General features: G+C 66.1%; 1 protein-coding gene across 8 annotated transcripts in view; it reads right to left on the reverse strand.

Moving 5' to 3' along the window:
• NFIC (nuclear factor I C) overlaps positions 1-13,754 on the reverse strand; it is a 48,160-nt gene extending 34,406 nt beyond the window's left edge. For 3 of the 8 annotated variants that reach the window (XM_083810820.1, XM_083810817.1, XM_083810815.1), the window contains exons 1-2: positions 13,098-13,754; positions 10,551-10,787 (exon numbers count right to left, since the gene is read on the reverse strand). In XM_083810820.1, coding sequence (XP_083666946.1) covers positions 10,551-10,787; positions 13,098-13,100 — 240 coding nt within the window. In that variant the 5' untranslated portion in view covers positions 13,101-13,754. Of the gene's footprint in view, positions 1-10,550; positions 11,158-13,097 lie in introns of those variants that run through there. The other 5 variants (XM_083810822.1, XM_083810819.1, XM_083810818.1 and 2 more) reach the window with 3 other exon arrangements.
• Positions 13,755-13,762: the final 8 nt, after the last annotated feature.

The raw sequence follows: 13,762 nt of genomic DNA on the forward strand, positions 1-13,762 counted from the left end.
TTCCCCTCGGGGTGCAGGAGCCGACGGCTCAGCCGCCTCCCCGGGGCGACCCAGCCTGCCCCCAAGGATGGGATTGGGGAAACTGAGGCACGGTGCCCACAGGGGCCTGGGAAGCAGCACCGGGTAGGGGGAAACGGCCAAGAAGATGTCCCCCAGCCCCAAGAGGTGCCCCGTGGCCGGCAGCGCTGGAGCCACGTGGCTTCCCGGCCGACCCCCCCTGGGGCTGCGAGGAAGGGAAATGTTTTATGGAACTGGAAAAAAAAAGGGTTGCCAGCAAGCCCTGGCCCTGCCAGCTCCTCCGCCCGGCCCTGCGTCAGCTGGGGCAGCGCTGGAGCCCCCCCCCCGGCCCCGTGTCCCCCGGTGGCACCTGGGATGTGTCACCGGGATGGTGGCAGCTCGCAGCCCGAGCTGGCACCGCCGCCTGCGCAGAGGGAAACTGAAGCAGGGGAGACGCCCTGGGGCTGGCAGCGCTGTGCAGGGGAACACGTGTTGGGGCGAGGGAGCCGTGCCAGCTCCCCCAGCATCCCCTGTGCCCCCCCCGGCAGCACAGGTCGAGCCCAGGGCTCTGAGCCCGGCTTTAGCCCCTGACGCAGGAGGTTTTATTTCCCTCCCGACGTATTTTTAGCCCTGCTTGCTCCGTCCTGGCCTTTCCAAGGGGGATTAATTCCTCTGCCCTCCGGCACCATTAAAGGTGGGCGGGTGCAAAGGAGGTTGGGGGGGGGGGCAACTCCCACCTGGGGGGTGCCTGCAGTGCGGGGGGGATCACCCGAGGGTCCGGGAGCCCTGAGTTGGGCAGCACGACCCATGCAACGGGGGTGCAGGAGCCGCACCGACAGGCGCACGGCACCCCCAAACTGCCCCCCCCCCTCGGCTACAACCGACCCAGGCCAGCACCGGCCCCCTCCCCAGGGTGCCCACGGCTGGGCTGGTGGCTTTGTGTCGTCCCACCCTCCTGCAAATCCAGCCCCGCGGGCTGGCAGCAAGTCACCGTTTAAAAATAACCCCGGCCTTTCGCGGCGCAGCCGGCGACCTCGCAGGAGGATTTGGCCGCGGTGAAGAGTTCACGGCCCCCCCCTGTGCCCTCCCCATCGCCTGCGTCCCATCTGGCCGCACTCAGCTTCAGCTCCTGCGTGTCATCCCGGGGGCTGGGGACACTGGCCAGCAGCCTGGGGACAGGGCTGCCACGGTGTTTGGGGCACAAGAGTCTGCCTCGAAAGGCGGACGCTGCCTGTAGAGGTGGGGAAACTGAGGCACCGAGGTTGGGGCACGGCTCTCCCACGGACCCTGAGAGGATCCCCAGAGGGGCGGCGTGGCCCGAGCGCGGTCAGCTCCTGCACGCCGAGAGGCACGGCAAGCACAGGCAGGCACATCCCTGGCACCGACGGGTCCTGGCCTCCCGGGACACCGCTGTCACCGCTAAGTGACACTGCCACACCGCCGAGCCGGCAGTGCCAGCCTGCCTCGTGACGTGGAGCCCACGAGCCACCGGCCCTGGGCCACCTGCCCAGCCTGGCCCCGAGCCCAGCAAGGCCGCCGGGAGCCATCGCTCGCAGGAGTCCAAGGTCCCCGAGCGGGGCCCGGCACTTCGGGAGCCAACGTCCCCGCCACCAGCTCCAGTGCCCAAGGGGAATGGACGGAAACCCCACGTGGGCCGGATCCTGCTGCGCGGGGCATGTTGGGCGTCAGCAGGGAGCGGTGCTGCCAGCCGCAGCTATGCGGTGCCTCCAAGCACCGCAGGCCCTGGGACGGGGGTGGCACGGGCTGGCATCCCCACGTGTCACCTTGCCCACCCCATGCGGGGGCTTTGGGAACCCCAAGGTAAGGGGGCACGTCGTCGCACACCCGCTACCAGCACAGGCAGGCGTGCAAGCTTGCACGCTCCCCGCCGCACGTGTGCGCCCACGTGCTGGGCACTCACCACCGTGTGGTGCAGAAGCCCCGGGGAAGGCAGCGCACCCATCCTGCTGGTGCTGGGTTTCCCGCAGCACCCAGCCCCTGCACCGACCCTGAGCAGGACACGGCGAGGCCACGGCGGTGCCGCCGGCGAGTTCCCTGCCTGCCCAATTCACCACCGCAAGGCGAGGAGGCTCGTGAGCGCGTCCCGGTTTCCTCCGGCGGTACCTCAGGATGCGATGCAGTCATCGCTAATGCATCTGGACTCATTTACAGGGATGAGAAAATGTTTCCAGGTTTCCCACAAAGTCCCATTAAGATCCCAGTATGACTCTATTTTTAGTGCCCGCATCGACAACGCCTTCCCCAGCCACCCCGGCACTCCGGCGCGCCGCCCCGCGCGGCTCCAGGCACCCGCGGGGCACCCGGGGCCGTCGGTGCCAGCACCCGCTGTGGGGAGCGGGGCCACGCACGGGGCTGTGGGGTTGCGGGGGGCGAAGCCCCAGCTTCGTGCTCCCAGAGGAGCTGGGTGGAGGGGGACGCGTGGCCCTGTCCTACAACCAAGCCTGGATGCACCCATTCCCGGCGCGCGGGGCAGCGGGGTTTTGCACAGCACCCACGGGTGCCCCCCAGCACCCTGCTGCAGGGATGTCTGCCGCAGCCCCCAGCATGGCTTCTGCTTGAGAGCATCTGCAAAAGGAAACCTGGTGGGAAACAGAAGGAAAAGCGGCCCCGGGCACCCAGGGGTGCAGGACCCTGCAGCGGGGCTGCGCACGCCCATGGGCGCAGGATCCCCGGCAGCACCAGCGCGGTGCCTGGCGCGTTCCCCGTGGCTCTGCTCGTTTCGGGGAGCCCCGCGGGGCCGCTGGCAGAGCTGGCCGAAGCGACGCTCGGATCCTGCACATGTAGGGTGCTGCGGGCTATCTATAGCAATGACCTAACCGGGAGCCCGGCAGCGCCCGGCCCCGCACCTTCCCTTATTGGTCCGGCCGCCGGCAGAGCCCAGACCTGGTAAAGAGATTAAAGCCGTCGCAGAGCCAAAGCTTTTATCCCTTGACACGCTCGCTCCACCGCCGGGTTTCGATTTCAAAGGCCGCACATGGGCAGCTCGCAAAGCCCCCTTTGCACCGGGGGGGCTCCGCGAAGCGACGGCCGGAGCCGGGGGCAGCGGGGCGCTGGGTGCCGAGGGCCCAGGCTCCCAGCCCGTGCTGCAGCCGACGAGCGGGGGCCGTCCCCGCGCAGCCCCGGGTGACCTGAGGACACCCCGGCAGCGGGGTCGGAGCCTCCCCGCGGAGCAGAAACGTGCTGCATGCCTGCGAAGCGTCTGCAGCCGCAGGGCCGGGGAAGGGGTGGCCGAGCGGAGGGGAATTTCCCCAGCTTTTCTCTCTTTTTTTTTTTTTTTTCCGACGACAAACTCCTCGGCTTGTGCAATTAGAGAAATTTGTTTAACAAACTCTCCAGGGAGAGGAGCGGGAAGGTGGGGTGGCATGCAGCCAGGGGCTCTGCTCGCACAGGCCCCGTCTCCCCTCCCTCCAGAGCCTTTGATCCGCAGCGTGTGTTTCGGGGAGGAAGAGGAGCGGTTCCCTTCGGCCACGCCGACCCCGCTGCAGGGTGACGGTCACCCCGCTGCACCCCCCGTGCCACACGTGCGCACCCATGCGCGCACCCTCGCGTGCCGGCGGGCACGCACACGCTCCGGCATCCGCGCGCGCCCGGCTTCTCTTTCTCATGCGATGCCATTTCCATCCAAAACCCTTTACTCTGCACTTTTCTCCTCGGCGCGGCTTCATTTGTATTCACCCCGCGCCGCTCGCCTGTCCTGGCGCACAGGTTACTAAAGGAGATTTCGCAGCGCGGCGCGGCTCACGTTACGGTTCTCGCTGTCTCACTTTCCCGAGTCGCAGGGCAGCAGCCGGGGGACTGCAGGATTGGGGGGGGGGGGAGAAGGAAACGGCAGATCCCGGCTCTGAGCCGTGCAGCCGTGGGACGCAGCGCCCGGCTGTGCCGGGTGGCTCCCGGGGGAGCTGGCACAGCACCAGCGCTCTCCATCCTCCCCTGCAGCCGCCGCGCTGCCGCAAGGTGGGAGCCGCCGGCGCGGGGGCATCGCCGAGGGAGCGAGCGGGGAGCGGCGCCTCTCGTTTCGGGGAAAGGGGAAACGTCTGGGTGGAAAATCAACATTTCTCTCTCTCCCCCTCTCTCTCTCTCTTTTTTCCCTTTGAAAGTAAAAATATTTCTTGGGTTTTAGTGATCAGAAACATGTTGGGGGTTTTTTTTGGACAACGGCCGGTCAAATACCGTTTTCTCCGCGAAGGGAATGCAGGGGCCCTTTGCAAGGAGAACAAAAATGTCTTAAGAAACACAATAAAAACCCTTTTTGTAAAAAAAAAAAAAGTCCATGAACTCGAACAAACTCCCGGGGCCTGAAAGGCAGCTGGGGAAGAGGGGTCAGCAGGAGGGCCGGATCCTGGCGCTCCCGTGCCAGGCGGCGCTGCCCGGCCCCTCCTGGCATCTTGGCCAGGACAAGGTGGCTGGGAAGGGAATGCCCAGCGTAAAGCAGCCTGAAGCTGGGGATTTTGCCCAAAATGCTGATTATGGATGGCTGCTGGCAGGTGACGGCAGGATTAATGCGCTTTTAAAGCAGCGGCGAGTTAACCGAGAAATCAATCCTTGGCACGGCCTGGCCCGTGGTCCCTGCACCTGGGCAGCGGGATCCTTTCCCAGCTCCTCTCCAGGACTTGGGAAGCGCCGGGGCTTGGCGGCGGCGCAGGGCGCTGGGCGCTGGCCAAGCTGGCACGGCGCGGCGCGACCGCGGGGGATGCCTGCCCGGGGCCGACGTGACGGATGGCGAGCCCGGCCGCGCGCCCGCTGCAAGCTGGGACCCGGCAGCGGGATGCCCGTGGGCACCCTCTGCATCCCCATCCCTCCGCCTTCCCTCCCCGAGGGAGCTCAGGCTCTTGCTGGTGCTAATTTGGGGCATCCAAACCCTCCAAAATGCTCTGGTACCCGAACCCCACAAAGGTTTGGCGCTGGGCACCACCCCGCCGTGATGCTGTGCACCCCTCAGCACTGGCTCGGTGCCGGACCCCCCCGGCCACATTGTGGGGACGTCACCGGCGATGCCACGCGGCGCTGGCCCTACCCAACAAAGCCGAGCAGCCGTCGAGGCCCCAGCTGCTCCCCGACGCCTTTGGGCAGAGCGCGGGCTCCTCCGCCCTGCCCCGACCTGCCTGGCGCACCCCGGGGTGCCGCGGGAGAAATCCCCGCCCCGCGGGTCCCCAAGGTGCAAATTGCACCCTCGTGCTGCTCACATACCCGGGGAACTGCCCTTACCCCCCCCCAACAGCCTGGGCACAGGGATGGGGGACACAGATACCCCTTGCCCCCCCGAGTGCTCAGCCCCCTCGGCGGTGCTCAGCACCACTCAGGCGCGCCGTCACGTCCATCCCCGTGCAGGAAGAGCCGCAGCACGGACGGGGGCGGCAGGCAGCGAGCCAGCCTTGCACGGAGCTGTTTTGCCTCCCCCCCAGCCCTCCTTCTCCCCCGCCAACAAGGGACCCTGTTGCAGCCGCCATCCCCGTCCCCGCGGCTCTGTTTGTCCCAGTCCCCGTCCCCGCAGCTCTGCTCTTCCCTGGGAGCCGCGCGGTGGCACGGGCACCAAGCCTCAGGGGCCAGGCGCGGGGAAGGCTGGCACGGGCGGTGTAGGGCAGGGAAGGCAGACGAGCAGGCAGGGCAAGCTGTCCCTGTGCCCACGGCCGCCCCCAGCCAGCCCTGTCTGCAGGGACCCCTCTCCATCACCTCACAGGCTGGGGACACTGTGCCCCTTTATCTGCTTGCGTGCAAAACCCAGGCGAGTCGTGAGCGGATGCCAAATATCACCGTGGCCGGCGCATGATGAGTGTCTAACGTGGAGAGGAGGGTGCCAGGCACCCAGGGACCTCCCGGCTTCCCCTTGCTGGCAGAGCCCCAGCCCGAGTGCTGGGGTCCGAGCCCCACGCACAAGTGCCTGCACCACGCTCTGCGCAGCTATCAGCTGCACCCAGGGCCCTACAACAGGGCCTGAATGCAGAGCTCGGAGCCCCGACCCCCCCCCCGCTGCACCCAGCTCAGGCCAGGAAAACAAAACCCTCGCACACCGCGAATCCCTCGCCGCCACCGTGGCATCCGCGCCGGGGCTGCCCGGCCGGCACGGCCGCTCCCCGGGGAGCGAGGGGCCGCAGCGCACGCCCTTCCCCGCGCCGTGCCAAGGGGAACCGAGGGCACGCGGCCAGCTCGGCTCTGCCCGCGCCCTGGCCACGCTGCAACGACTCCCACAAGCTAGAAAAAGCCGCCGGGTCAAGGCTGGAGGGCTCAGACTACAGCTCCCAGCATCCTTCCCCAGCCAGCCCGGCCTCGGGGAGAAAGAAGGCAACAAACGGAGCAATTCCCCGCTCGCTCGAAGATGCACGGGTCAGGCTTTGTTTCTCCAGGCTCCCTGCACAAGCGTGCATGCGGCTGCGGCGCTGGGCACGCTTTGGGCTCCTCGAGGAAGCGGCGGGGGAGAAGGGGCGAGCGGAGCTGCCGGAAGGGTGAATTATCGCCGGGCGCCTCGGTGCGCAGGAGGAGGACGGCTAATTTATTGTGCACAGCCCCGGCCAAGTTCAAGGTGATGTCGCGGAGGCTGGCGCAGCAGCAAGGGCCTCATCCTGCCCGCACCAGCGCCCTACGTCCTCCTGTCCTGCTCGCGGCTGGGTTCATAAATTGCTCTTAAAAAGGAATCTATTTTTACCGTCCGGGGATTTAAAATTGGAGAGGGCAGAAGCGGCGAGGTCCCGGGCACGGCTGGGGCGGGCACGGCACGGCGGGCGCCTCGCGGGGAAAGCCAGGCTCTCCCGAAGGTTGCATTTAAAGAACGGCCTCATTGTTTTTCCCAAACAATGCTCAGCAGATGGGAGAATTGAAAGTGTGTTGCAACCTTCCCTCTCTCCCAGCGCCGTTCCCGGCGAGCTGCTCCTATGCTTTGGCAGCCGATCTGAGCTCCCGGCTGGAAACCAGTTTGCCGGAGCTACTGGCAGAGGGGCGAGCCCCCGGCACCAGCTGCACCGCGCTCCCCTCTCACCGAGCAATCCCAAAAAGCCCAGGCAGGGCCAGGCACGGGGCCACCACCTGCCCTTGGAAGGTTTTCCGAGGGACTTTTAGGGAAGGCCCCGGTGCGAGGTGCCCGGGGGGGCTGGCTCCCCGCGGTGGCCACGTGCCCAAGCAGGTGGCAGCGGCCGGGCACCGTGCAGGGCCCCCCCCGTGCTATGGGGACCGGGAGCGGTGACGGTGCTGCGGCCACACGGGACGGCGGGTGAAACCACGAGGAAAAGCCACGGCCACGTGGCCACGACGCCTCTCGCGGCGCGGCACCACGGGGCCCCCACGTCCCCGGTCCCGAGGGTGGCACCCATCGGGGTTTGTGCTGCTGGGGGGGTGCAGGCCCACGGCCTTCGTCCCCGCTCCCCATGCCAAAATGGGGCTGTGAGGATGCATCTGTGCAAAACGTGGCGCTGGGGCCCGGCGCAGGGGAGAGGGGCTCAGGCAGAGCGCGGCAGGGGGAGGCTGAACAAGCCCCCGCACTGCGCCGCGGCACCCAGCTCCCACCGCTGCCCCGGGGCTGATGTCCCCACCTTGCTCCTGTGCTCGGGGTGCTGGGGGGGGTCAGGCTCAGGCCCCGGGGGGCAGCCGCAGGGTGATGCAGACGGGCTGGAGGAAAGCACGAGGCGAGGAAACGAGCGGGAGCATCGCAGCAGCCGACAGACCTGCAAATCTCCCTGAGCACTTGGGTAAATCCCTCCCCACGCAGGGATCGCCCCAACGGCTCGGCCGGGAGCCCCACGGGGGGCATGGGGACAGCGGCGGGCCCGCAGCGCCGGCGCTATTTTGGGGTGCCAAAAGCCAGACCCCTCCCCGGGGGCAGGGAGAGGCCCTCGCACGCGGAGCCCTTGGCCGTGATGCCGGTGCCGCTTCCCTGCTAATCTGGGCAGCTCCGTCTTGGTTTCCTGCCCGGTCCCTGAGAGGGGACAGAGGTGAGCTGGGGGATGGGGAGGAAGTCCCGCAGCGGGGACAGACAGCTGAGCGGGCACCGTGTCACCCTCCTCGCCGCGGGACGCTCGCCCGCGGCCCCAGCCAGGAGCACGTCGCAGCCGCTGCCCTTGCCAAGGCTCATTCTGGCCTCATCGGGCCGCGAAGCCGGGGCTCGGGCCGGCCGTGGCCGGGCTTGGAGCTGCCCAAGCTGGGCTGCGAGCGGCCGCCAAGGGCCTGGGGGGCTCGAGGGATTCGGGGAGCTGCGGCGATGTCGGAGGGGAGATGCGCGAAGCCAGAGGCAGGGCGGGTCCCGCGCACGTTCCAATGTATCCACATCACCATCCGCAGCTCCCCGAGCCCGGGAGAGCCTCCCCGCCGAGCGAGTGGGATGGGAATGGCTTGGCTCTGGCACGGCGGGGCCGGGGGGGCGGCGGGGGCCGGATCCGGTAGGTGCAGACGACGTCTGATCCCATCTGGGCTGGATTCAAGCGGAGGCTACGCTAGGGCAGAGGGGAGCTGCAGCCTCCCCGAGGCGAAGGCGGCGGGGCAGGGGGGTTGGAAACGTGGCCCCCCCTTCCCCGATCCGCTGGGAACGGCGCGGTGCTGCGAGCGGGAGGCTCGGGGGGCCCCGACCGTGCCATTCCCACCTCGGCCCCGCGCCCTTTGCTGGCAAAAACGGGCTCTGCCGAGCGGGTGGGAACGGCAGGGGGGCGGCCGGAGCCCTGGGAAACACCGAGACGGGCGGGGGGGGAAGGAGAAAGAGAGAAAAGATGAGAGAGAAAGGGGTGAGGAAAGGAAAGAGAGAGGAGAGAGGAGAAAAGAGGGAGAGGAGGGGGAAAAAAAGAGAAAGGAGAAAGGAAAAGAGAAAGGAGATAACAGAAAAGAGAGGGAAAAGAGAAAGGAAAGAAAAAAAAAGAAAAGAAAAAGAAGAGAAAAGAAGAAAATATAAAATAAAATAATAACAATAACAAAGAATAGGAGAAAGAACAAGAAAGAAAGGGGGAAAAAAAAAGGAAAAAAAAAAAGAATAAGAAAACTGAAAAGAAAGACGACGGGTCGAGGTGCTGCCCTTGCCAAGCCAAGCCCACAGCTGGGAGCACCAGCACCGGGGTCACCCGCTCAGCACCAGCTCTGCCCACCCGCGCCGTGCCCGTGCCAGCCCCTGGCCGCGGCAGCCCCCGGCTGCCCCGACTCCCCCCGCGGCACGTGCGGCGCCGGCGATGCCCAGCCTTGGGCAGGGTGCAGGGTTCAGCAGGGGGGGGACACATACACACCACAAGCCCCATCCCCTGTCCCCCCTGTCCCCCCCCCCCCGCTGCCAATGCCCCAAGGTGGGGCCGGATCCTGCCCATGCCCAGCACGGGGATGAGATCTGCAAGGAGGGGCTGCACTCAGCGTGGCGAGCCCATGGCGCGGGCATGGGGGGGGGGTAGGAGGTGGTGAGGGGGGGGGGGGCTGGCACCAGCAACACCCCCCTCCCCTCAAAAAATAATAAATAAATAAATAAAAACGGCCAGAGCCCTCGGAGGGCGCGGCGGCGGGGCGGGGAGGGCGGCACGAGGCCGGACCCTGCGCGCGGGCGGCTGCCAGCAGGGAAGAGGTTACGCAGCGGGGGCCGGCTGCCTGCTCGATAATCAAATAAATATCAGCGATCGATACGGGACAGAGCACAGGCAGAAGCGCGGCCGCGAACGCCCCAGCCCCGCGCGATTTCGGGGAGCCCCTCGCTCGCCGCAAGGCCCCCGCGGCGGCCGCCCCCCGTGCGCCACCGGGCCACGTCGGCGTCGCCCGCCGTCCCCATGTGCGGCGGGGTCAGCGCTGCCCCTCGAGGGCCCCGCGAGCACGTGGGGGTGGCCCCGGGTTGGGATGGGGAGCGGGGGGGCGGCGGTGGCGGTGGTGTGGGGGGGGCCCCCATATCCCGCCCTGCGCGGCCCCGCCGCCCTCGTGCCCGCGAGCGGGCGCGCGGCACGGCCCGCTTGCGGGTTGCCCCAAATTTGGAGGGTTTTGGAGAAAACCCCCGTGCCCCCCCCACCTCGGCCTTTCCTTGTTGCCCCCCCCCGGCACCTTCCTTGCACCCCACGAACATGTGCAGCCGTGCTCGGGAGGTGGGGGGGGGGAGGCGAGAAGGAAAAAGTTTCACGCTACCAAAGAGGCGGCGCGGGCGACACCGAGCCCGCAGCCCCAGACCCCCCCCCGCCGCCACCCCGACCGAGCCGCCGACCTGCCGCACCCCACCGCGTCCCCCCCAGACCCGAAACCCAGCGGCTTCCCCACACCACCCACCTCCGGGCGCAGCGCAACAAACCACAGCGCGACCTTCCCCCCCCCCCACCTCGAGCCCTAAGTGAAAGCAGAGGCAGAAAAACCCCAAAAGCACCGGAGACACCCCAAAAAAAACCCCAAAAACAGGCGGCGGGAAGGCGGGGGGGGGGAAGCAAGAGTGAAGCGCAGCTCCCCCGAGCACCCCGTGCAGCCCCAACCCGCCCTTTGGCTGCTAGGATTATTTTTATGGGGGGGGGGGGTGCTAATTTTATTTTCTTTTTGCGTGGCACCTGGAAAAAGCCTTTCGCGCTATGGGGTTGGGGGGGGTGCTGGGGGGGCGCGGGGCCGGTTACCTGGGTCAGGCAGAGAGGAGACGAATACATCCCGAGCCGTGCTGGGAAAGTGGCTAATTGCAGGGCTGAGACTCGAGGCGTAAAAGTTACTGAGTCATTTCGGAGGCTGGAGCAGTCCGGGCGTTTTTTCTCTCTCTCTCCTCCGGCGCGGCTCTGCGGGGCCCGGGGGGGGGCGGCCGGGCAGGGGGGGGCGGCCCCGCGGGAGGGGGGGCCGAGGAGGAAATAAAAAGGGTCCAACTTCCAAAAAAAACAAAAAACAAAAAACAAATAAAAAGATCAAATAAAAAGCAAAAATGTTTTCCCCCTCGAAAATAAAGCGCTTTTTTTTTTTTTGGGGGGGGGGGTCGATTTAGCTTTTTTTTTTTTTTTTTTTTTTTTTTTTAGCGTTTTAAAGCAGCAAAAGGCTCATCTTCGCCCGGGGGGGGCGCGGGGTGGGGGTGGGGGGGGGGCGATCCGCGCCCAGCCTGCAGGCGGGCAGCGGCGAGCGGGGAAGTTAGAGGGGAAGCGGCTCCATCCGAGACACGGGCACCGGAGCGAGGGAGGAAAGAAAGAATGAGAAAATGAAAAAAAAAAAAAAAAAAAAAAAAAGAAGAAGGAAAAAAAAAAAAAAAAGGAGCGAGGAATGAAGTGACGTTATGAAAAAAGCCCATCCCAAAATATTACATCCCATTTAAAGATGTAGGAACCCCCTTTGGCTCGCAGGGCCGAGGCGCCGCGGGGCGCGGGGCGAGCCGGGGAGCGCCCCCCCGCCCCCCCCCCCCAACCTCCGTGGGGCTGCGAGCCCCCCCCCCGCGCCCCGGCGGAGCTCGGAGATTTGGGTCGCTTTCCCTTTCCTGGAGTTTTTATTGCAATTATTATATTTCAATTTTTTTTTTTTTTTTTTTTTGACGGAGCCAGAAGACGGCGAGGGGAACGAAACACCCCTAAAAAAAAAACCCACAAAAACCCTGCACATTCACGGGCAACCTGTGGGCAGGGGCTTTGGGGGGGGGGGGGGACACCCGCACCCCACTGCGCTGCGCTCCCCCCGTGCCCCCCCCCCCCCCCGGGGGTCTCCCCTCGGGCTCCACGCTCCCCCCCCCCAGCACAAAGGCCCCGGCGGAGCCCGGCGAAGTCGGAGCCGCGAAGTTGTCGCCGCAGAGCCGGCGGCGGGGGCCGGGGGAGGCTTTAATCAGGGCTAATTAGAGAGCGAGAGCGGCAGCGGGCCGCGCACGGCGACACACAAAGGGAATCCCCGGCTCCCGGCCTCCGGGGGCTGCCCGCGGCCTCGGCCCCGCGCTCCGACCGCGCCGCTTTTCCGACTCGGCCGCTTCGGGGGCTTCGCCGCCACAGCCCGGCCGCTGCCGGGGGGGGGCCGCGGAGCCAGGGCGGGCTCCGGCCTCCGCCGCCGCCGGAGCGCGCCCCCGCGCCGCTCGGGGCCGCTCGCAACTTTTGCTTTCCCCCGGAGCACGCCCTGGGCGCGCTGCCGCCGGGCTTCTCCCCGCCGCGCGTCCGCCCGGAGCCTTTTTGCCCCCGTTTTGTCCTTAGTTCTGTTTTTCCCCTTCGTTATTTTATTCTTCCCCTTCGTTATTTTGTTTTTCCCCTTCGTTTTTTATTTTTCCCCTTCATTTTTTATCCCCCCCTTCGTTTTTTATTTCCCCCCTTCGTTTTTATTTTTCTCTTCTGTTTTCCCATATTTTGCCTTACCCTTTCCCCTTAATTCGCCTCATTTTTTCCCCTTAATTCGCCTCATTTTTTTTCCCTTAATTCACCTCACTTTCCCCCTTAATTCTCCTCCCTATTCTCCCCCTTAATTCCCCTCAGTTCTTCCCCCTCGTTTTCCCTAAATCCCCCTCAATTTCGCTGACTTCCCCCGTAACTCCCCTCCTCACTTTCCCCCCTCCACCCCCCTTATTTTCCCTTTTCATCCCCCCCCCATTCCCCTCACCCTCTCCCACTTTTCCCCACTCCCCCCCCCCATCCCCACCGCCCCCCCCCGGCTCTACAGCCCAGCCTCAGCCTCCCCCCCCCAACCCCCCCCATCTCTGTCCCACCGGGCGGCGAAGCGGGACAACGCTGGGGACACACACACACACACACACACACACACACACACACAGCCACCACCACGCCCCCCCCCCACCCCCCGCCCCGACTCGAGCGCGACCCCGCTGGGGGCGTCACGGCCAAGTTCACGGCGCCGCGGCCTCTCCGCCCCTTTCTCCGCGGCCATTTTCGGCTCCCTCCCAGCCTCCCCTCCCGGCCTCCCTGCCCCCCCTCCGCCCCCCTCCGCCCCCCCCCGCGCCGCGACCTCCCCGCCGGGCGGCTCCCCCCGGCCGGACCCCTCGGGGAAGGGGTGGGCAGGGGGCGGAGAGGCGGCGGCACCTTCCCCTCGCCCCCCCCCCACCTCCCTCCTCTCCCCCCCCCCCCCGCCCCATCGCGTCCCCCCCCCCCGCCCCACGGCCGCCCCCACGGCCGCCAAGTTTTGCTCGTGGGTGCACGCACACGCGCGGGGAGGGGGGGGGGAAGAGGAAAGTAAAGAGAAAATGAAAGTGCCGTGGGACCTACCATCGCCAAGTGCAATTAACGGGCTTCCAAGTTGCTGCGGAGAGCAAAGCAAAGGAGGGTGGTTTGGGCTGGTTGGCGCTTGGTTGGTTGGTGGTTGGTTGGCTTTTTTTTTTTTTTTGCTTTTTTTTTTTCTTTTGGTATTTTTTTTTTTTTTGGTCTAAAACGTGTGTTTTCCACCGAGGAGGAGAGAAGAAAAAAAAAATATATATATATATATTAGGGGGAAAAAAATTGCCAGCGCAAATAATTAAAAAATTATAATAATAAAAAAAAATGACGGTGATAATCGGAGCCTCCCCTCTCCTGCCCCTTCGAGGCCACCGGCAAAGTGTCCCCGGCGGGCGGTCACCCTCGCTCGGGCTCCATGCTCCGGCCTCAGCGCCTCCGGGGCCGGGCCGGCGGCTGCCTCCGGGGAGGCTCGGGGTGGAGGCGCGGGGAGGCTCCGGGCGGGGGGCGGCGGGAGCGCGGTGCCGCACCCAGCCCGGCCTCATGCGCCGCGACCTTCCCGGGGGGGGGGGGGGAGGAGGAGGAGGAGGAGGAGGAGGAAGGTTGGGGGGGGGTGCGGGGGGGTTGGGGGGAGGAAAGGGGGGTGCGGGGGGGCGGTGGTTATTTTTGGAAGGCGAGGGGAAAATCTGTGTTTCGGAAAAAAATAAAAAATAAAATCG

Source organism: Anser anser, assembly GCF_964211835.1.
Source record: "Anser anser genome assembly, chromosome: 25".
In the NCBI taxonomy this organism is placed as follows: Eukaryota; Metazoa; Chordata; class Aves; order Anseriformes; family Anatidae; genus Anser; species Anser anser.